The sequence below is a fragment of the Stegostoma tigrinum genome, unplaced genomic scaffold, assembly GCF_030684315.1.
Source record: "Stegostoma tigrinum isolate sSteTig4 unplaced genomic scaffold, sSteTig4.hap1 scaffold_346, whole genome shotgun sequence".
Lineage (NCBI taxonomy): Eukaryota > Metazoa > Chordata > Chondrichthyes > Orectolobiformes > Stegostomatidae > Stegostoma > Stegostoma tigrinum.
Genome location: NW_026728274.1, coordinates 78,194 through 99,447, shown reverse-complemented (window position 1 = coordinate 99,447; position 21,254 = coordinate 78,194). Strand labels below are relative to the sequence as shown.

At 57.2% G+C, this 21,254-nt stretch overlaps 1 protein-coding gene across 3 annotated transcripts in view; it reads left to right on the top strand.

Annotated features, from left to right (window-relative positions):
* Positions 1-21,254, top strand: part of LOC125449582 (thioredoxin-related transmembrane protein 2) — a 57,674-nt gene that overhangs the window by 34,941 nt on the left and 1,479 nt on the right. The window contains exons 1-6 of one of the 3 annotated variants that reach the window (XM_048525409.2): positions 8,027-8,269; positions 11,468-11,528; positions 11,755-11,868; positions 13,659-13,735; positions 17,645-17,751; positions 19,614-19,679. In XM_048525409.2, coding sequence (XP_048381366.1) covers positions 8,081-8,269; positions 11,468-11,528; positions 11,755-11,868; positions 13,659-13,735; positions 17,645-17,751; positions 19,614-19,679 — 614 coding nt within the window. In that variant the 5' untranslated portion in view covers positions 8,027-8,080. Of the gene's footprint in view, positions 1-8,026; positions 8,270-11,467; positions 11,529-11,754; positions 11,869-13,658; positions 13,736-17,644; positions 17,752-19,613; positions 19,680-21,254 lie in introns of those variants that run through there. The other 2 variants (XM_059643944.1, XM_059643945.1) reach the window with 2 other exon arrangements.

Sequence of the window (21,254 nt, the reverse complement as noted above, 5' to 3'; positions counted from 1 at the left end):
AGGGTGGGTTGGCCGTGCTAAATTGTCCTGTAGTGTCCAGGGATGTGCAGGTTAGGGTGGATTGGCCGTGCTAAATTGTCCCGTAGTGCCCAGGGATGTGCGGGTTAGGGTGGGTTGGCCGTGCTAAATTGTCCCGTAGTGCCCAGGGATGTGCGGGTTAGGGTGGATTGGCCGTGCTAAATTGTCCCGTAGTGCCCAGGGATGTGCAGGTTAGGGTGGATTGGCCGTGCTAAATTGTCCCGTAGTGCCCAGGGATGTGCGGGTTAGGGTGGGTTGGCCCTGCTAAATTGTCCCATAGTGTCCCAGGGATGTGCAGGTTAGGGTGGGTTGGCCGTGCTAAATTGTCCCATAGTGTCCCAGGGATGTGCGGGTTAGGGTGGATTGGCCGTGCTAAATTGTCCCATAGTGCCCAGGGATGTGCAGGTTAGGGTGGGTTGGCCGTGCTAAATTGTCCCATAGTGTCCCAGGGATGTGCGGGTTAGGGTGGATTGGCCGTGCTAAATTGTCCCATAGTGCCCAGGGATGTGTGGGTTAGGGTGGATTGGCCGTGCTAAATTGTCCCATAGTGCCCAGGGATGTGCGGGTTAGGGTGGGTTGGCCGTGCTAAATTGTCCCGTAGTGCCCAGGGATGTGTGGGTTAGGGTGGGTTGGCCGTGCTAAATTGTCCCGTAGTGTCCAGGGATGTGCAGGTTAGGGTGGATTGGCCGTGCTAAATTGTCCCATAGTGCCCAGGGATGTGCGGGTTAGGGTGGGTTGGCCGTGCTAAATTGTCCCATAGTGCCCAGGGATGTGCAGGTTAGGGTGGATTGGTTGTGCTAAATTGTCCCATAGTGCCCAGGGATGTGCAGGTTAGGGTGGATTGGCCGTGCTAAATTGTCCCATAGTGTCCCAGGGATGTGTGGGTTAGGGTGGGTTGGCCGTGCTAAATTGTCCCATAGTGCCCAGGGATGTGCAGGTTAGGGTGGATTGGCCGTGCTAAATTGTCCCATAGTGCCCAGGGATGTGCAGGTTAGGGTGGATTGGCCGTGCTAAATTGTCCCATAGTGCCCAGGGATGTGCAGGTTAGGGTGGATTGGCCGTGCTAAATTGTCCCATAGTGCCCAGGGATGTGCAGGTTAGGGTGGGTTGGCCGTGCTAAATTGTCCCATAGTGTCCAGGGATGTGCGGGTTAGGGTGGGTTGGCCATGCTAAATTGTCCCATAGTGCCCAGGGATGTGCAGGTTAGGGTGGGTTGGCCGTGCTAAATTGTCCCATAGTGCCCAGGGATGTGCGGGTTAGGGTGGGTTGGCCGTGCTAAATTGTCCCATAGTGCCCAGGGATGTGCGGGTTAGGGTGGGTTGGCCGTGCTAAATTGTCCCATAGTGCCCAGGGATGTGTGGGTTAGGGTGGATTGGCCGTGCTAAATTGTCCCGTAGTGCCCAGGGATGTGCGGGTTAGGGTGGGTTGGCCGTGCTAAATTGTCCCATAGTGTCCAGGGATGTGCAGGTTAGGGTGGGTTGGCCGTGCTAAATTGTCCCATAGTGTCCAGGGATGTGCAGGTTAGGGTGGGTTGGCCGTGCTAAATTGTCCCGTAGTGCCCAGGGATGTGCGGGTTAGGGTGGATTGGCCGTGCTAAATTGTCCCATAGTGCCCAGGGATGTGTGGGTTAGGGTGGGTTGGCCGTGCTAAATTGTCCCATAGTGCCCAGGGATGTGCAGGTTAGGGTGGGTTGGCCGTGCTAAATTGTCCCATAGTGTCCAGGGATGTGCGGGTTAGGGTGGATTGGCCGTGCTAAATTGTCCCGTAGTGCCCAGGGATGTGCGGGTTAGGGTGGGTTGGCCGTGCTAAATTGTCCCATAGTGCCCAGGGATGTGTGGGTTAGGGTGGATTGGCCGTGCTAAATTGTCCCTTAGTGCCCAGGGATGTGTGGGTTAGGGTGGGTTGGCCGTGCTAAATTGTCCCATAGTGCCCAGGGATGTACGGGTTAGGGTGGGTTGGCCGTGCTAAATTGTCCCATAGTGTCCAGGGATGTGCAGGTTAGGGTGGGTTGGCCGTGCTAAATTGTCCCATAGTGCCCAGGGATGTGCGGGTTAGGGTGGGTTGGCCGTGCTAAATTGTCCCATAGTGCCCAGGGATGTGCGGGTTAGGGTGGATTGGCCGTGCTAAATTGTCCCGTAGTGCCCAGGGATGTGCGGGTTAGGGTGGGTGGGCCGTGCTAAATTGTCCCGTAGTGCCCAGGGATGTGCGGGTTAGGGTGGATTGGCCGTGCTAAATTGCCCCGTAGTGCCCAGGGATGTGCGGGTTAGGGTGGGTTGGCTGTGCTAAATTGTCCCCTAGTGCCCAGGGATGTGCGGGTTAGGGTGGGTTGGCCGTGCTAAATTGTCCCATAGTGCCCAGGGATGTGCAGGTTAGGGTGGGTTGGCCGTGCTAAATTGTCCCATAGTGCCCAGGGATGTGCAGGTTAGGGTGGATTGGCCGTGCTAAATTGTCCCATAGTGCCCAGGGATGTGTGGGTTAGGGTGGATTGGCCGTGCTAAATTGTCCCGTAGTGCCCAGGGATGTGCGGGTTAGGGTGGGTTGGCCGTGCTAAATTGTCCCGTAGTGCCCAGGGATGTGCGGGTTAGGGTGGATTGGCCGTGCTAAATTGTCCCATAGTGTCCAGGGATGTGCGGGTTAGGGTGGGTTGGCCGTGCTAAATTGTCCCGTAGTGCCCAGGGATGTGTGGGTTAGGGTGGGTTGGCCGTGCTAAATTGTCCCATAGTGCCCAGGGATGTGCGGGTTAGTGTGGATTGGCCGTGCTAAATTGTCCCATAGTGCCCAGGGATGTGCAGGTTAGGGTGGATTGGCCGTGCTAAATTGTCCCATAGTGTCCAGGGATGTGTGGGTTAGGGTGGGTTGGCCGTGCTAAATTGTCCCGTAGTGCCCAGGGATGTGCGGGTTAGGGTGGGTTGGCCGTGCTAAATTGTCCCGTAGTGCCCAGGGATGTGTGGGTTAGGGTGGGTTGGCCGTGCTAAATTGTCCCATAGTGCCCAGGGATGTGCGGGTTAGTGTGGATTGGCCGTGCTAAATTGTCCCATAGTGCCCAGGGATGTGCAGGTTAGGGTGGATTGGCCGTGCTAAATTGTCCCATAGTGCCCAGGGATGTGCGGGTTAGGGTGGGTTGGCCGTGCTAAATTGTCCCATAGTGCCCAGGGATGTGCAGGTTAGGGTGGATTGGCCGTGCTAAATTGTCCCATAGTGTCCAGGGATGTGCAGGTTAGGGTGGATTGGCCGTGCTAAATTGTCCCATAGTGCCCAGGGATGTGCGGGTTAGGGTGGGTTGGCCGTGCTAAATTGTCTCATAGTGTCCAGGGATGTGCAGGTTAGGGTGGATTGGCCGTGCTAAATTGTCCCATAGTGCCCAGGGATGTGTGGGTTAGGGTGGATTGGCCGTGCTAAATTGTCCCATAGTGCCCAGGGATGTGCGGGTTAGGGTGGATTGGCCGTGCTAAATTGTCCCATAGTGCCCAGGGATGTGCGGGTTAGGGTGGGTTGGCCGTGCTAAATTGTCTCATAGTGTCCAGGGATGTGCAGGTTAGGGTGGGTTGGCCGTGCTAAATTGTCCCATAGTGCCCAGGGATGTGCGGGTTAGGGTGGATTGGCCGTGCTAAATTGTCCCATAGTGCCCAGGGATGTGCGGGTTAGGGTGGATTGGCCGTGCTAAATTGTCCCATAGTGCCCAGGGATGTGCGGGTTAGGGTGGATTGGCCGTGCTAAATTGTCTCATAGTGTCCAGGGATGTGCAGGTTAGGGTGGGTTGGCCGTGCTAAATTGTCCCGTAGTGTCCAGGGATGTGCGGGTTAGGGTGGATTGGCCGTGCTAAATTGTCCCATAGTGCCCAGGGATGTGTAGGTTAGGGTGGGTTGGCCGTGCTAAATTGTCCCGTAGTGTCCAGGGATGTGCGGGTTAGGGTGGATTGGCCGTGCTAAATTGTCCCATAGTGCCCAGGGATGTGTAGGTTAGGGTGGGTTGGCCGTGCTAAATTGTCCCATAGTGCCCAGGGATGTGCGGGTTAGGGTGGGTTGGCCGTGCTAAATTGTCCCATAGTGCCCAGGGATGTGCGGGTTAGGGTGGGTTGGCCGTGCTAAATTGTCCCATAGTGTCCAGGGATGTGCAGGTTAGGGTGGATTGGCCGTGCTAAATTGTCCCATAGTGTCCCAGGGATGTGCGGGTTAGGGTGGATTGGCCGTGCTAAATTGTCCCATCGTGCCCAGGGATGTGCGGGTTAGGGGGGATTGGCCGTGCTAAATTGTCCCATCGTGCCCAGGGATGTGCGGGTTAGGGGGGATTGGCCATGCTAAATTGTCCCATAGTGCCCAGGGATGTGCGGGTTAGGGTGGATTGGCTGTGCTAAATTGTCCCATAGTGCCCAGGGATGTGCAGGTTAGGGTGGGTTGGCCGTGCTAAATTGTCCTGTAGTGTCCAGGGATGTGCAGGTTAGGGTGGATTGGCCGTGCTAAATTGTCCCGTAGTGCCCAGGGATGTGCGGGTTAGGGTGGGTTGGCCGTGCTAAATTGTCCCGTAGTGCCCAGGGATGTGCGGGTTAGGGTGGATTGGCCGTGCTAAATTGTCCCGTAGTGCCCAGGGATGTGCAGGTTAGGGTGGATTGGCCGTGCTAAATTGTCCCGTAGTGCCCAGGGATGTGCGGGTTAGGGTGGGTTGGCCCTGCTAAATTGTCCCATAGTGTCCCAGGGATGTGCAGGTTAGGGTGGGTTGGCCGTGCTAAATTGTCCCATAGTGTCCCAGGGATGTGCGGGTTAGGGTGGATTGGCCGTGCTAAATTGTCCCATAGTGCCCAGGGATGTGCAGGTTAGGGTGGGTTGGCCGTGCTAAATTGTCCCGTAGTGCCCAGGGATGTGCAGGTTAGGGTGGATTGGCCGTGCTAAATTGTCCCGTAGTGCCCAGGGATGTGCGGGTTAGGGTGGGTTGGCCGTGCTAAATTGTCCCATAGTGTCCAGGGATGTGCAGGTTAGGGTGGGTTGGCCGTGCTAAATTGTCCCGTAGTGCCCAGGGATGTGTGGGTTAGGGTGGGTTGGCCGTGCTAAATTGTCCCGTAGTGCCCAGGGATGTGCGGGTTAGGGTGGGTTGGCCGTGCTAAATTGTCCCGTAGTGCCCAGGGATGTGTGGGTTAGGGTGGGTTGGCCGTGCTAAATTGTCCCGTAGTGCCCAGGGATGTGCGGGTTAGGGTGGGTAGGCCGTGCTAAATTGTCCCGTAGTGCCCAGGGATGTGCAGGTTAGGGTGCGTTGGCCGTGCTAAATTGTCCCATAGTGTCCAGGGATGTGCGGGTTAGGGTGGGTTGGCCGTGCTAAATTGTCCCATAGTGTCCAGGGATGTGCAGGTTAGGGTGGATTGGCCGTGCTAAATTGTCCCATAGTGTCCAGGGATGTGCGGGTTAGGGTGGATTGGCCGTGCTAAATTGTCCCGTAGTGCCCAGGGATGTGCAGGTTAGGGTGGGTTGGCCGTGCTAAATTGTCCCATAGTGCCCAGGGATGTGCGGGTTAGGGTGGATTGGCCGTGCTAAATTGTCCCATAGTGTCCCAGGGATGTGCGGGTTAGGGTGGATTGGCCGTGCTAAATTGTCCCATAGTGTCCAGGGATGTGCGGGTTAGGGTGGGTTGGCCGTGCTAAATTGTCCCATAGTGCCCAGGGATGTGCAGGTTAGGGTGGGGTGGCCGTGCTAAATTGTCCCATAGTGCCCAGGGATGTGCGGGTTAGGGTGGATTGGCCGTGTTAAATTGTCCCATAGTGCCCACGGATGTGCGGGTTAGGGTGGATTGGCCGTGCTAAATTGTCCCATAGTGCCCAGGGATGTGTGGGTTAGGGTGGGTTGGCCGTGCTAAATTGTCCCATAGTGCCCAGGGATGTGCGGGTTAGGGTGGATTGGCCGTGCTAAATTGTCCCATAGTGTCCAGGGATGTGCGGGTTAGGGTGGATTGGCCGTGCTAAATTGTCCCATAGTGCCCAGGGATGTGCGGGTTAGGGTGGATTGGCCGTGCTAAATTGTCCCGTAGTGTCCAGGGATGTGCGGGTTAGGGTGGAATGGTTGTGCTAAATTGTCCCGTAGTGTCCAGGGATGTGCAGGTTAGGGTGGATTGGCCGTGCTAAATTGTCCCATAGTGCCCAGGGATGTGCGGGTTAGGGTGGGTTGGCCGTGCTAAATTGTCCCATAGTGCCCAGGGATGTGCGGGTTAGGGTGGATTGGCCGTGCTAAATTGTCCCATAGTGCCCAGGGATGTGCGGGTTAGAGTGGATTGGCCGTGCTAAATTGTCCCATAGTGTCCAGGGATGTGCGGGTTAGGGTGGATTGGCCGTGCTAAATTGTCCCATAGTGTCCAGGGATGAGCAGGTTAGGGTGGATTGGCCGTGCTAAATTGTCCCATAGTGCCCAGGGATGTGCAGGTTAGGGTGGATTGGCCGTGCTAAATTGTCCCATAGTGCCCAGGGATGTGCAGGTTAGGGTGGATTGGCCGTGCTAAATTGTCCCATAGTGCCCAGGGATGTGCGGGTTAGGGTGGGTTGGCCGTGCTAAATTGTCCCATAGTGTCCAGGGATGTGCGGGTTAGGGTGGATTGGCCGTGCTAAATTGTCCCATAGTGTCCAGGGATGTGCAGGTTAGGGTGGATTGGCCGTGCTAAATTGTCCCATAGTGTCCAGGGATGAGCAGGTTAGGGTGGATTGGCCGTGCTAAATTGTCCTGTAGTGCCCAGGGATGTGCGGGTTAGGGTGGGTTGGCTGTGCTAAATTGTCCCATAGTGCCGAGGGATGTGCGGGTTAGGGTGGGTTGGCCGTGCTAAATTGTCCCATAGTGCCCAGGGATGTGCAGGTTAGGGTGGATTGGCCGTGCTAAATTGTCCCATAGTGCCCAGGGATGTGCAGGTTAGGGTGGATTGGCCGTGCTAAATTGTCCCATAGTGCCCAGGGATGTGCGGGTTAGGGTGGGTTGGCCGTGCTAAATTGTCCCATAGTGTCCAGGGATGTGCAGGTTAGGGTGGGTTGGCCATGCTAAATTGTCCCATAGTGCACAGGGATGTGCGGGTTAGGGTGGGTTGGCCGTGCTAAATTGTCCCATAGTGCCCAGGGATGTGCAGGTTAGGGTGGATTGGCCGTGCTAAATTGTCCCGTAGTGTCCAGGGATGTGCAGGTTAGGGTGGATTGGCCGTGCTAAATTGTCTCATAGTGCCCAGGGATGTGCGGGTTAGGGTGGATTGGCCGTGCTAAATTGTCCCATAGTGCCCAGGGATGTGCGGGTTAGGGTGGATTGGCCGTGCTAAATTGTCCCATAGTGTCCCAGGGATGTGCAGGTTAGGGTGGATTGGCCGTGCTAAATTGTCCCATAGTGTCCCAGGGATGTGCGGGTTAGGGTGGGGTTGGCCGTGCTAAATTGTCCCATAGTGTCCCAGGGATGTGCGGGTTAGGGTGGGTTGGCCGTGCTAAATTGTCCCATAGTTCCCAGGGATGTGCGGGTTAGGGTGGGTTGGCCGTGCTAAATTGTCCCGTAGTGCCCAGGGATGTGTGGGTTAGGGTGGGTTGGCCGTGCTAAATTGTCCCATAGTGTCCCAGGGATGTGCAGGTTAGGGTGGATTGGCCGTGCTAAATTGTCCCATAGTGTCCCAGGGATGTGCGGGTTAGGGTGGGGTTGGCCGTGATAAATTGTCCCGTAGTGCCCAGGGATGTGCAGACTGTCGCTCACTGTGACAGTCAGACCCTGACAGCGTGTCACACACACTAACACAGACACTGTCACACACACCCTGACACACACAGTCACAGACACTGTCACACACACCCTGACACACACAGTCACAGACACTGTCACACACACAGTGACACAACACCCTGACAGACTGTCATTCTCTGGTGACTCAGTCAATGCCCTCTAAGTCACTGTGACCTCCGCTGCGGGGGTGGTGTCCTTTTGATGGACGGTGGCGGTGTCCAATCAGACGCGTATTCTCTCCGGACCGGAGGTGCTCCTGGCCAATGGGCTGCAAGCAGGGGGCGGGTCATTGGCGGTCTCCATGGTAACGGGGCCTACTCGGGCTCGGTGCAGCCTCGGGGACAATGGCGATCGTGACGCCGCTGCTCGCTTTCCTTTACCACCTGCCCCGGTTCTACCGCTGGCTGCTGCGGCCTTACTACGTGGCCTCCTTCGCTCTCAGCGTGGCCTTCCTGGCCGCCCGCAAACTGCCGCCTCTGTGCCGCGGCCTGCCCAGTGACCGGGAGGACGGCAACCCGTGTGACTTCGACTGGGTACCGTCGGGCGGGGTGGGGAGGTGCTGGGTTCACACGGGCGACGGGGAGAAAGTAGTTACCGGAGCGGGGGCTGGGTACCTGTGGCGGTGGCGGTGGGGGCGGGGGCGGGGGCGGGGGCTGGGTACATGTGGGTGGGGCTGGGGGGCTGGGTACCTGTGCCTTGGGGGGGTGGGGGTGGGTACCTGTGCCTTGGGGGGGTGGGGGTGGGTACCTGTGGGTGGGGCCTGGGGGCATGGGGGGCTGGGTACCTGTGCGTGCGTGGTGGTGGGTACCTGTGCCTGGGGTTTGGGGGTAGGTACCTGTGCCCAGGGGGTGGGTACCTGTGCCCAGGGGGTAGGTACCTGTGCCCAGGGGGTGGGTACCTGTGCCTGGGGGAGTAGGGGTGGGTACCTGTGCCGTTGGGGTGGGTACCTGTGCCTGGGTGAGTGGGGGTGGGTACCTGTGCCCAGGGGAGTGGGTACCTGGGGCGGGGGTGGGTACCTGTGCCCGGGGGGGGCTGGATACCAGGGTTTTCCAGGTACTGGCGGGGGGGTTACCAGGTACTGGGGGTGTGTTCGACTGGGTACTGCAGGGGGAACATTGGGTGAGTTTTGGCGGGGACACCATGGTGGGCAAAATCTCTGCGTACAGAGGGAGGTCACTGGGTTTTGGGGGATCACTGGGTACAGATGGATGGGTCACAGGGTTCGGGGGGAATCACTGGGTACGGGGGATGGGTCACAGGGTTCGGGGGGAATCACTGGGTACGGGGGATGGGTCACAGGGTTCGGGGGGAATCACTGGGTACGGGGGATGGGTCACAGGGTTCGGGCGGAATCACTGGGTACGGGGGATGGGTCACAGGGTTCGGGGGGAATCACTGGGTACGGGGGATGGGTCACAGGGTTCGGGGGGAATCACTGGGTACGGGGGATGGGTCACAGGGTTCGGGCGGAATCACTGGGTACGGGGGATGGGTCACAGGGTTCGGGGGGATCACTGGGTACGGGGAGTGGATCACTGGGTACGGGGGATGGGTCACAGGGTTCGTGGGGATCACTGGGTACGGGGGATGGGTCACAGGGTTCGGGGGGATCATGGGTACGGGGGATGGGTCACAGGGTTCGGGGGGATCACTGGGTACAGGGGGATTACTGGGTTTAGGGGGTGGGTCACAGAGTTCGGGGGGATCACTGGGTACAGCGGGGTGGGTCACAGGGTTCGGGGGATCACTGGGTACAGGGGGATGGGTCGCAGGGTTCGGGGGGATCTCTGGGTACAGGGGGATGGGTCACTGGGTTCGGGGGGATCTCTGGGTACAGGGGGATGGGTCACTGGGTTCGGGGGGAGCCCTGGGTCCAGGGGGATGGGTCGCAGGGTTCAGGGGGAGCCCTGGGTCCAGGGGGATGGGTCGCAGGGTTCAGGGGGAGCCCTGGGTCCAGGGGGATGGGTCGCAGGGTTCGGGGGATGGGTCGCAGGGTTCAGGGGGCGCCCTGGGTCCAGGGGGATGGGTCGCAGGGTTCGGGGGGAGCCCTGGGTCCAGGGGCATGGGTCACAGGGTTCGGGGGGAGAACACGATATGGGGGGGATGGGTCACAGGGTTCGGGGGGAGAACACGATATGGGGGGGATGGGTCACAGGGTTCGGGGGGAGAACACGATATGGGGGGGATGGGTCACAGGGTTCGGGGGGAGAACACGATATGGGGGGATGGGGAGAACAATGGGTATCGGGGGAGGGGACCCTGGTAATGGTGGGGTAATGGGGAACAGGCACACGGCTTGGCAATGGGTACGGTGGGGTGGGAGTTTGGGAGGGGACACTGGCTACATGAGAGTGGGAGAGACACTGGGTACGGGAAGGGTGGTGGCGGGGGTACACTGGGTACGGTGGGGGGAGAATGCGAATGGGTGGGCACTGGGTATGGGGTGGTCTGTGAATGGTGGAGGGATCTCAGTATGAGGAGGGGTTCTGGGTATTGTGGGGAGAGGGACTGGGTACGCGGGGGACTGCGTACGGGTTGGAACAGGGTACGGGGCATGGCTGGGTATGGGGGGGCAACTAGAGGAGGGTACAGGGATTGGGGGAACTGAGGGAGGGGCAACTAGAAGGGTGGGTCTAACTGGTGGGAGGACTACTTGGGGGATGAACTGTGGGGGCTGGTGACTGGGGGAATTGGGGGAGGGGTGAGAAGATGTGGAGCAGGGGGGTAAACTGGGGGTGGGTGGAATGGGGTGGGCGATCTTATTGGAGGGTAAACTATGGAGGGGGTGACTGGGTGAAGGTGGTAACTGTGTGGGCAACTACTGGGAGGAGCACTGGGGCAACTAGTGTTTGGGGCAGGGCAGTTGGGGTAGGGGCAACTAGGGGAAGGAGGTTGGGGCAACTGGAGAGAGTGACGTTGGCGAGTGAGTGGGCAGCTAGAGAGGGACAACATGGGTGGGCGGGGGGGGGGGTCGGTGGGGGGTGGGGGGTGGGGGTGTAGTCTGAGAGGAAAATTGGAACAGGGCCAGTGGGATGAGGTGGGCAACTGGGCACAACATGAGAAGTGAAGAGGGCAACTGGAGGGGGCAATGATGTGGAGTGTGGCAACTGAATGGAGGCACTGGGGATGGGGGTAACTTGAGGCAACATCGGGGGTAGAGGGTGGCTGGTAGGAGAGGGTACAACGGAAGTCGGGCACTTAGGGAAGAGGGAGGGCAACAGGCATGTTGGTGGGTGAGCGGGGCAACTGAAGGGGGCAACACAAGGGATGAGTGGGGCAGGGGGGGAGAGGAGGCTACTGGAGGAAGCAGGCCTATGGGCAGTGAGGGGCTAACTGTGGAGTGGTGGCCATGGGAGGGGTTGGGGGCAATGGGATGGGGGGGTCAATGGGGTGTGACGAGAGGAGCAACAGGGTGGAGTGTGAACAAGTGCGAGGAGAGAACATGGGAGTGCTGAAGGGGATAACTGCGGAATGGGGTAAGTGGGAGCAATGCGGTGGAGGAACAATGGGAAGGGCAGGAGCAAAGGGTCGGGGCAGTTGTGCATTGGGGAGGTGTGGGGGGCGGTGCGGAAGGGTCAGATCTGTAGGGGAGAGGGCGGGAGGGCGGAGCGGGGCGGGTCCGGAGGGCGGAGCGGGGCAGGTCCGGAGGGCGGAGCGGGGCAGGTCCGGAGGGCGGAGTGATGTAACTGAACCTGTTTCAGATACTCATTGTCTTGTTTAATTGCCCCCAGAGGGAGGTGGAAATCCTCATGTTCCTGAGTGCCATTGTGATGATGAAGAACAGACGATCCAGTGAGTACCGGTGCTCACACAGGGACGTATTGTCAGGGTTTAGAGTAACCATTTTGTAACACCTTTCAACCAAAAACACCACATACTGACCCTCCGGCGGCGCGGCGCTCCCTCCGGCGCTGAGAGTCCCTCAGGATGATAAAGGGTGGACGTGGGAGTTGTGGTTCGTTAATGGAAGCTGACTGTTACCGACATGTTTTCTCTTTCTCTTGGCATCTCGATGCAGTCACGGTGGAACAACATGTGGGAAATGTGTTCATGTTCAGCAAGGTGGCCAACCTGATCCTGTTCTTTCGTCTCGATATCCGAATGGGGCTGCTGTACCTCACCCTCTGTGTAGGTTGGTAAACACTCTGTTCTCATCTGGCTCTTGACCATAGAATTCAGAATATAACGTTATAACTGCAGGGATACATTAACAAAGGAGAGGTCCATTCACAAACCCTGTTCGCAGTGGGGAAGAAGCTGTTTTTGAATTTGTTGGTATGTGTTTTCAAAACGTTTGACCTGTGTTGGATCGAGAGTGCCTTCCGCACTTTGGCACTGTCCCAGTTCAAACGGTGAACAGTGAAAGAGGGGTGAAGATTCGTGCCTGAATCTTATACAGACAAAAGACGGGGGGAGACTATTTGCCCTCTCATGTTCTGAACTAACTCTCTCACTCACCTCATGCTACTCGCCCATCTCTTTCCTGCGCAGCCAGATGTTATTTCTCTCCAGATGATAATTGTATTCCCTGTTGGAGTCATGAGAGTTGCACAGCATGGAAACAGACCCTTCGGCTCAACTCATCCATGCTGACCAGATATCCTAAATTAATCCAGTCCCATTCACATCACTCTAAACTCTTCCTATTCACGTACCCATCCAGATGCCTCTTAAGTGCTGTAACTGTACCAGCCTCCACCGCTTCCTCTGGCAGCTCATTCCATGCATTCACACCCACTGCGTGAAAAAGTTGCCCCTTAGATCCCTCTTAAATTTTTCCCCCTCTCACCTTAAACCTATGCCCCTCTAGTTTTGGCCTCCCACCCCAGAGAAAAGACTTTGCGTAGTTACCCTCTCCATGTCCCTCTGTTTTTATAAACCTTTATAAGGTCACCCCTCGGCCTCCAACATTCCATTGAGAATAGCCCCAGCCTATTCAGCCTCTCCCTGTAGCTCAAACCCTCCAACCCTGGCAACGTCCTTGTAAATATTTCTGAACCCTTTCAATTTTCACTACATCCTTCCTACACAAGTGAGACCAGAATTGCACACAGTTTTCCAAAAGTGGCCGACCAGTGTCCTGTACAGGACATGGTCCTCACATCTCCTACACTCAGGGCACTGACCAATAAAGGCCAGCGTACCAAACCCCATCTTCACTGTCCTGTCTACCTGCGACTCCACTTTCAAGGAGCTATGACCCTGCCCAGGACCTTCCCATTAAGTCTATAACCCCTGCCCTGATGTGCCTTTCCAAAATGCAGCACCTCACATTTATCTAAATTAAATTGACCCTGCCTCCCTCTCTACACTTTCAGGCAGCACCTTCCTGACTCTAACCCCTCTATTGATCCTGTCTCACACTCCACACTGTCAGGTATCACCTTCCAGACCATAACCCCTCAGCGACACTGAAGGAACGGCCGATACATTTCCAAGTCGGGATGGTGAGGGGCTCGGAGGGGAACGTGCAGGGGGTGGGGGTCCCATGTACCTGCTGCCCCTTGTCCTTCTGGATGGAAGTGGGTCGTGGGGTTTGGAAGGTGCTGCCTGAGGGTCTTTGGTGAATCTCTGCAGCACGTCTTGTAGATGGTACACACTGCTGTGACTGAGCGTCGGTGGAGCAGGGAGGGAGTGGGATGTTTGTGGATGAATCGATTTAGATCCACTCTCGCAATGTCACTGGAGTCTGTGGAACCGGAAAGTGTCTGATACTTCAGTCTAACCTGCTCCTCCAGGTGTACACTCGAGGGGGGTGTGTTCATGTCAAGTTGGGCCCGCACCGCCAACAAATCGGGGCAGTTTCCCTGGGAAGCACCAGGCTGTGTTTGGTTGGGTGGGGGGAAATGCGGATGCGAGGCTGTAGCTTTCATGGTGTTTTGTGTATGACTTCCTCAGCCTCCCGTTCTCTTGTTTGTGCAGTCTTCCTGATGACCTGTAAACCACCTCTCTACATGGGGCCGGAGTACATCACCTATTTTAATGACAAGACCATCGATGTGAGTCTGCAGAGCTGCATGCTCCCCTGCGCTATCTCCCCTCCTTCCCTGCCTTTCCTTCCCCACACCTCGGCCTCCCACCCTGTGCTTGCCTCTGCGATGACCCTTCCGCTTCTCACCTGCTTTCCCCTCCCTTGCCCCATTGGAGAAGTTGGACCCAACTTCTTGCCGGACCCCTGCAGCCTACCACACCCCCCCCCACCCCATTGGCCCGAAGCCGCTGAAAAGTTGTTGGGAGACCAGCAGGAGGTTCCGACAGAGAATTCCTGACCTCGACAGCTGTAGGCTCCCAGCCCCAAGGCGGGAGGGGGTGTAGGGGCTGCGTGTATTTGGTGTACTGGATGGAAGAACAATAGAATTCCTACAGTGGGGATACGTCATTTGGCCTATCGAGTCAGTACGACCCTCTGGAGAGTATGTGGCCAAGACCCACAACTCCTCTCCAAAGTATCCCCATAACCGTTCGTTTCCCAAGGCCAATCCACCCAAACCCGCTCATCCCTGGGCACTATGAGACAATTTAGCACGGCCAATCCACCCTAACCCGCACATCCCTGGGCACTATGGGACAATTTAGCACGGCCAATCCACCCTAACCCGCACATCCCTGGGCACTATGGGACAATTTAGCACGGCCAATCCACCCTAACCCGCACATCCCTGGGCACTATGAGACAATTTAGCACGGCCAATCCACCCTAACCCGCACATCCCTGGGCACTATGGGACAATTTAGCACGGCCAATCCACCCTAACCTGCACATCCCTGGGACACTATGGGACAATTTAGCACGGCCAATCCACCCTAACCTGCACATCCCTGGGCACTGTGGGACAATTTAGCACGGCCAATCCACCCTAACCCGCACATCCCTGTGCACTATGGGACAATTTAGCACGGCCAATCCACCCTAACCTGCACATCCCTGGGCACTATGTGACAATTTAGCACGGCCAACCCACCCTAACCCGCACATCCCTGGGCACTACGGGACAATTTAGCACGGCCAATCCACCCTAACCCGCACATCCCTGGGCACTACGGGACAATTTAGCACGGCCAATCCACCCTAACTCTCACATCCCTGGGCACTATGGGACAATTTAGCACGGCCAATCCACCCTAACCTGCATATCCCTGGGCACTATGGGGCAATTTAGCACGGCCAATCCACCCTAACCCGCACATCCCTGGGACACTATGGGACAATTTAGCACGGCCAATCCACCCTAACTCTCACATCCCTGGGCACTACGGGACAATTTAGCACGGCCAACCCACCCTAACCTGCACATCCCTGGGCACTACGGGACAATTTAGCACGGCCAATCCACCCTAACTCTCACATCCCTGGGCACTACGGGACAATTTAGCACGGCCAACCCACCCTAACCTGCACATCCCTGGACACTATGGGACAATTTAGCACGGCCAACCCACCCTAACCTGCACGTCCCTGGGCACTATGGGACAATTTAGCACGGCCAACCCACCCTAACCCGCTCATCCCTGGGCACTATGGGACAATTTAGAACGGCCAACCCACCCTAACCTGCACATCCCTGGGCACTATGGGACAATTTAGCACGGCCAACCCACCCTAACCCGCACATCCCTGGACACTACGGGACAATTTAGCACGGCCAACCCACCCTAACCCGCACATCCCTGGGCACTATGGGACAATTTAGCACGGCCAATCCACCCTAACCCGCACATCCCTGGGCACTACGGACAATTTAGCACGGCCAACCCACCCTAACCTGCACATCGCTGGGCACTATGGGACAATTCAGCACGGCCAACCCACCCTAACCTGCACATCCCTGGGCACTACGGGACAATTTAGCACGGCCAACCCACCCTAACCCGCACATCCCTGGACACTACGGGACAATTTAGCACGGCCAACCCACCCTAACCCGCACATCCCTGGACACTATGGGACAATTTAGCACGGCCACCCCACCCTAACCCGCACATCCCTGGACACTACGGGACAATTTAGCACGGCCAATCCACCCTAACCCGCACATCCCTGGGCACTACGGGACAATTTAGCACGGCCAACCCACCCTAACCCGCACATCCCTGGGCACTATGGGACAATTTAGCACGGCCAACCCACCCTAACCCGCACATCCCTGGACACTACGGGACAATTTAGCACGGCCAATCCACCCTAACCCGCACATCCCTGGGCACTATGGGACAATTTAGCACGGCCAATCCACCCTAACCTGCACATCCCTGGGCACTATGGGGCAATTTAGCACGGCCAATCCACCCTAACCCGCACATCCCTGGGCACTATGGGGCAATTTAGCACGGCCAATCCACCCTAACCCGCACATCCCTGGGCACTATGGGGCAATTTAGCACGGCCAATCCACCCTAACCCGCACATCCCTGGGCACTATGGGACAATTTAGCACGGCCAATCCACCCTAACCCGCACATCCCTGGGCACTATGGGACAATTTAGCACGGCCAATCCCACCCTAACCCGCACATCCCTGGGCACTACAGGACAATTTAGCACGGCCAATCCACCCTAACCCGCACATCCCTGGGCACTACGGGACAATTTAGCACGGCCAACCCACCCTAACCCGCACATCCCTGGGCACTATGGGACAATTTAGCACGGCCAACCCACCCTAACCTGCACTTCCCTGGGCACTACGGGACAATTTAGCACGTCCAACCCACCCTAACCTGCACATCCCTGGGCACTACGGGACAATTTAGCACAGCCAATCCACCCTAACCTGCACATCTCTGGGCACTATGGGACAATTTAGCACGGCCAATCCACCCTAACCTGCACATCCCTGGGCACTACGGGACAATTTAGCACGGCCAACCCACCCTAACCCGCACATCCCTGGGCACTATGGGACAATTTAGCACGGCCAATCCACCCTAACCCGCTCATCCCTGGGCACTACGGGACAATTTAGCACGGCCAACCCACCCTAACCCGCACATCCCTGGGACACTACGGGACAATTTAGCATGGCCAACCCACCCTAACCTGCACATCCCTGGGCACTATGGGACAATTTAGCACGGCCAATCCACCCTAACCCGCACATCCCTGGGCACTATGGGACAATTTAGCACGGCCAATCCACCCTAACCCGCACATCCCTGGGCACTACGGGACAATTTAGCACGGCCAATCCACCCTAACCCGCACATCCCTGGGCACTACGGGACAATTTAGCATGGCCAACCCACCCTAACCTGCACATCCCTGGGCACTATGGGACAATTTAGCACGGCCAACCCACCCTAACCCGCACATCTTTGGACTGTGGGAGGAAACCGGAGCGCTTGGAGGAAACCCACGCAGACACGGAAGGAATGTGGAAACTCCACGCAGAGTCTCCCAAGGGTGGGATCGAACCCAGGTCCCTGGCGCCGTGAGTCAGCAGCGCTAACCACAGAGCCACCACTGTGTGGACGGAGAAATTTGAAATAAAGTTGTCGTGCAAACGGCAATCCGTCTTGGGTTGTTGTAGTGTTGTGGTTGTTGAATGGGAAAAGACGTGAACCAGGAGGCTGAACTGGGAGAACTCGAGTACAGTCCCTTGTGTGGGTTACCGTACGCTAAAACCACCTGGGATATTCCTGGATGGTTTCGGGAGTGTCTGTGCCTGTGTGTCTTTCTGCCTGTGTGTCTTTCTGCCTGTGTGTCTTTCTGCCTGTGTGTCTTTCTGCCTGTGTGTCTTTCTGCCTGTGTGTGTGCGCACGTGCCCGTCCGTGTGCGCACGCGCGCGGGTAACAGCAAGGGTGTCCGTGTATCTCGTATACTATTACAATGCCTTGCAGGCAGGTGGAGCGTGTGAATGTTGCAGAGACTCGGCTGTGTCTGACACACACTCCCTTTCCCCCGCTGGCAGGAGGAGCTGCAGAGGGACAACCGGGTGATCTGGCTGGTCGAATTCTTTGCCAACTGGTCGCCAGAATGTCAGTCGTTTGCTCCTGTCTACGCAGACCTCTCCCTCAAGTAAGTGGGGCTTTCGGGCTGTGAGGGAGCAGGTGGCTCTGACCTGACAGTGGGTGGTCAGGCGTGGGCAGCGCCAGAGGGTGTCAGCAACGGGTGGCGGTAACCGAGAAATGGGCGCTGAGGGTCAGCGAGACCAAGGCAGAGAGATGGAGAGGGATGGTGATGGCGTATTAAAGGCAGCCATGGTCATTGTGGGAATCATTTAACTTGGTCTCCATGAGCCGATTACAGTTCTATCCACCCCCCCCCCCCCCCCCCCAACCACGTTTATTTTCCACTGTTTGCTGTCCTCTCCCGCACCTGGCTTGTGTGTGTGCTCCCCACCACTCTCCCACTCTCTGCCCAGCTCTTGCACACACTCCCCTGTGTTGTGTGTGCTTCCATGCTCACGGTCTGTCATGCTCGCTCTTCGGCTGTCTGCCCTGTGCATGCACATGCGCACTCTCTTCTGCTGCTTTCGCGCTTGCTGTCCCTTACTCACTCTTTTCTGTGGCACGCGCTCTCACTCCCTCTTTGCTCTTGCTCTGTTACCCGTACTCTCTTCTGTGCACTGTGTCGCCTGCACTCTCTCTTTCACTATCTGTTTTCATTGGTCTCTCCCTGCCCCACCATCCCACTCTCGATCTCACTGTCTCCCTCTTGTGCTCTCTTTCATTTCCCCAGCGCACACATGCACTCTTGCATGCTCCCCACCCTCTTGTGTTCTGATGCTCTCTCTCGGGCGGTCTGTCCCTCACTGGCACAAGCCAATATAGGACTTGTACAAGTTACTGTGGGGCCCTTGGGACTGTGCCAGACAAGGGGACCTACCAGCGCATGTGCACATTGCCCTGAGAGTGGAGTCGCATGTAGACAGGGCAGTGAGGATGGTGTTCGGTACGCTTCCCTTTATGGGTCAGTGCATTGAGTACAGGGAGCTGGGAGGGTCATGTTGCGGCTGTGCAGGACATTGGTTAGGGCCACTTCTGGAATACTGTGTGTAATCCCGGTCTCCCTGCTACATGAAAGATGTTGTGAAACTTGAAAGGGCTCAGGAAAGACTTACAAGGATGTTGCAGGGTTGGAGCTACAGGAATATGGTGGGGCTATTTTCCCCAGAGTGTAGGAGGCTGAGGGATGACTCATAGAGGCTTATTAAACCATGAGGAGAATGGATTGCATGTACAGACAAGGCCTTTTCCCCCAGGGGTAGGGGAATCCAAAACTAGAGGGTTGAAGCTGAGAGGGGAAAGATTTAAGGGGGAGCTGAGGGGTAACTATTTCACACAGCGGGCGGTGCATGTATGGAAGGAGCTGCCAGAGGAGGTGGTGGGGGCTGGTACAGTTACAGCATTTAAAAGGCATCTGGATGGGTACACGGACAGGAAGGGTGGCACGGTGGCCCAGTGGTTAACACTGCAGCCTCACAGCACTCGGGACCCGGGTTCAATTCCACCCTCGGGCGACTGCGTGGAGTTTGCACATTCTCCCCATGTCTGCGTGGGTTTCCTCCCACAGTCCAAAGATGGGCAGGTTAGGGTGGATCGGCCATGCTAAATTGCCTGTAGTGTTCAGGGGTGTGTGGGTTACAGGGGGATGGGTCTGGGTGGGATGCTCCAAGGGGCAGTGTGTACTTGTTGGGCCGAAGGGCCTGTTTCCATACTGTAGGGAATCTAATCAAATCTAAAGGGTTTAGAGGGATATGGGCCCAATGCTGGAAAATGGGACCAGATTAATTGACGATATCTGGTCTGCATGGACGACTCTATGACTTGGGCAATGTGCCAATATCTTCCCTCACCCATGCTGTGTCACTTGACCCTGTTATGTGCTCATTCTCCCCGTCTATCCACATCTCTCTCACCCTCCATCTCTCTCCTCAGGTATACGTGCACTGGGTTGAAGTTTGGCAAGGCTGATGTTGGTCGCTATGCCGAGATCTCGGAAAAGTGAGTCTTTTGAACCCCCCCCCCCCACCAAACCAAACTGTCAGGCAGCACCTTCCAGACCCTAACCCCTCCATTGACCCTGTCTGCTCCCCCCCCCACAAACACTCTCGTGCAGCACCTTCCAGACCCTAACCCCTGCATGGACCCTGTCTGCTCCCCCCCCCCCCAAACACTCTCGTGCAGCACCTTCCAGACCCTAACCCCTGCATGGACCCTGTCTGCTCCCCCCCCCCCCCCAAACACTCTCGTGCAGCACCTTCCAGACCCTAACCCCTGCATGGACCCTGTCTGCTCCCCCCACGGGAGATGAAAGATGGACTCCAGCTGAGACCAAGCTTCTGTTTATATATGTTTATCATTACCCCCCTGTCTCTGTCCATCCTTGCACAATGCTGAAGTCTTCTCCTGAATTCTCAGCTCCTGCAGCTCTGATTAATTCCGGAAATCCAAGCTCCAGTCTCCAGTGCCCTTCTCTCAGCTTCACTCCAGTCCGTTGGGAGAGCTTTCCAGTCCCAGCCTCCTGTAGTCCTCTAGAGGATCGTACCACAAATGTGCTGTCGACTCTCTCACGTGCACTACTGCTGCCACTGGCTGTTATCGGTCTTCTCCTTTCCCAACCTTACCTTGGGGGCCAGTTCCTGACTGACAACTCCAACCCCCGTCCCATGGTGATAGATCACATCTCCCGCATCCTGTCACCTCCTTTCTCTGCCTTTCCTTGCCCTCGCTATCGGTGCAAAAAAGACTGTTGCAGCCCCCATCATTCTATTTAAAAATGTCTACTCTTTATCTCTCATTGTCTGTAAATCTGTGACCCTCGTGCTTTCCCTCTATCCCTGTGGCTGTGACACGCTCGCGCTCTCTATCCCTGTGGCTCTGACGCGCGCGCGCGCTCGCGCTCTCTATCCCTGTGGCTCTGACGCGCGCGCGCGCTCGCGCTCGCTATCCCTGTGGCTCTGACGCGCGCGCGCTCGCTATCCCTGTGGCTCTGACGCGCTCGCTATCCCTGTGGCTCTGACGCGCTCGCTATCCCTGTGGCTCTGACGCGCTCGCTATCCCTGTGGCTCTGACGCGCTCGCTATCCCTGTGGCTCTGACGCGCGCGCGCTCGCTATCCCTGTGGCTCTGACGCGCGCGCGCTCGCTATCCCTGTGGCTCTGACGCGCGCGCGCTCGCTATCCCTGTGGCTCTGACGCGCGCGCGCTCGCTATCCCTGTGGCTCTGACGCGCGCGCGCTCGCTATCCCTGTGGCTCTGACGCGCGCGCGCTCGCTATCCCTGTGGCTCTGACGCGCGCGCGCTCGCTATCCCTGTGGCTCTGACGCGCGCGCGCTCGCTATCCCTGTGGCTCTGACGCGCGCGCGCTCGCTATCCCTGTGGCTCTGACGCGCGCGCGCTCGCTATCCCTGTGGCTCTGATGCACGCGCTCATGCTCTCCCTCTTGCACTGTCTTCCTTATTGTGGATGTCGTTCTCTCTCGTTCTTTCTCTCCATGCCTCTTGCACTCTCTCATTCTGTCTTTCTCTGTGGCTCTCGCACTATCTCCCTCTGGCTCTCGTGCTCTCTCTTTCTCCCTC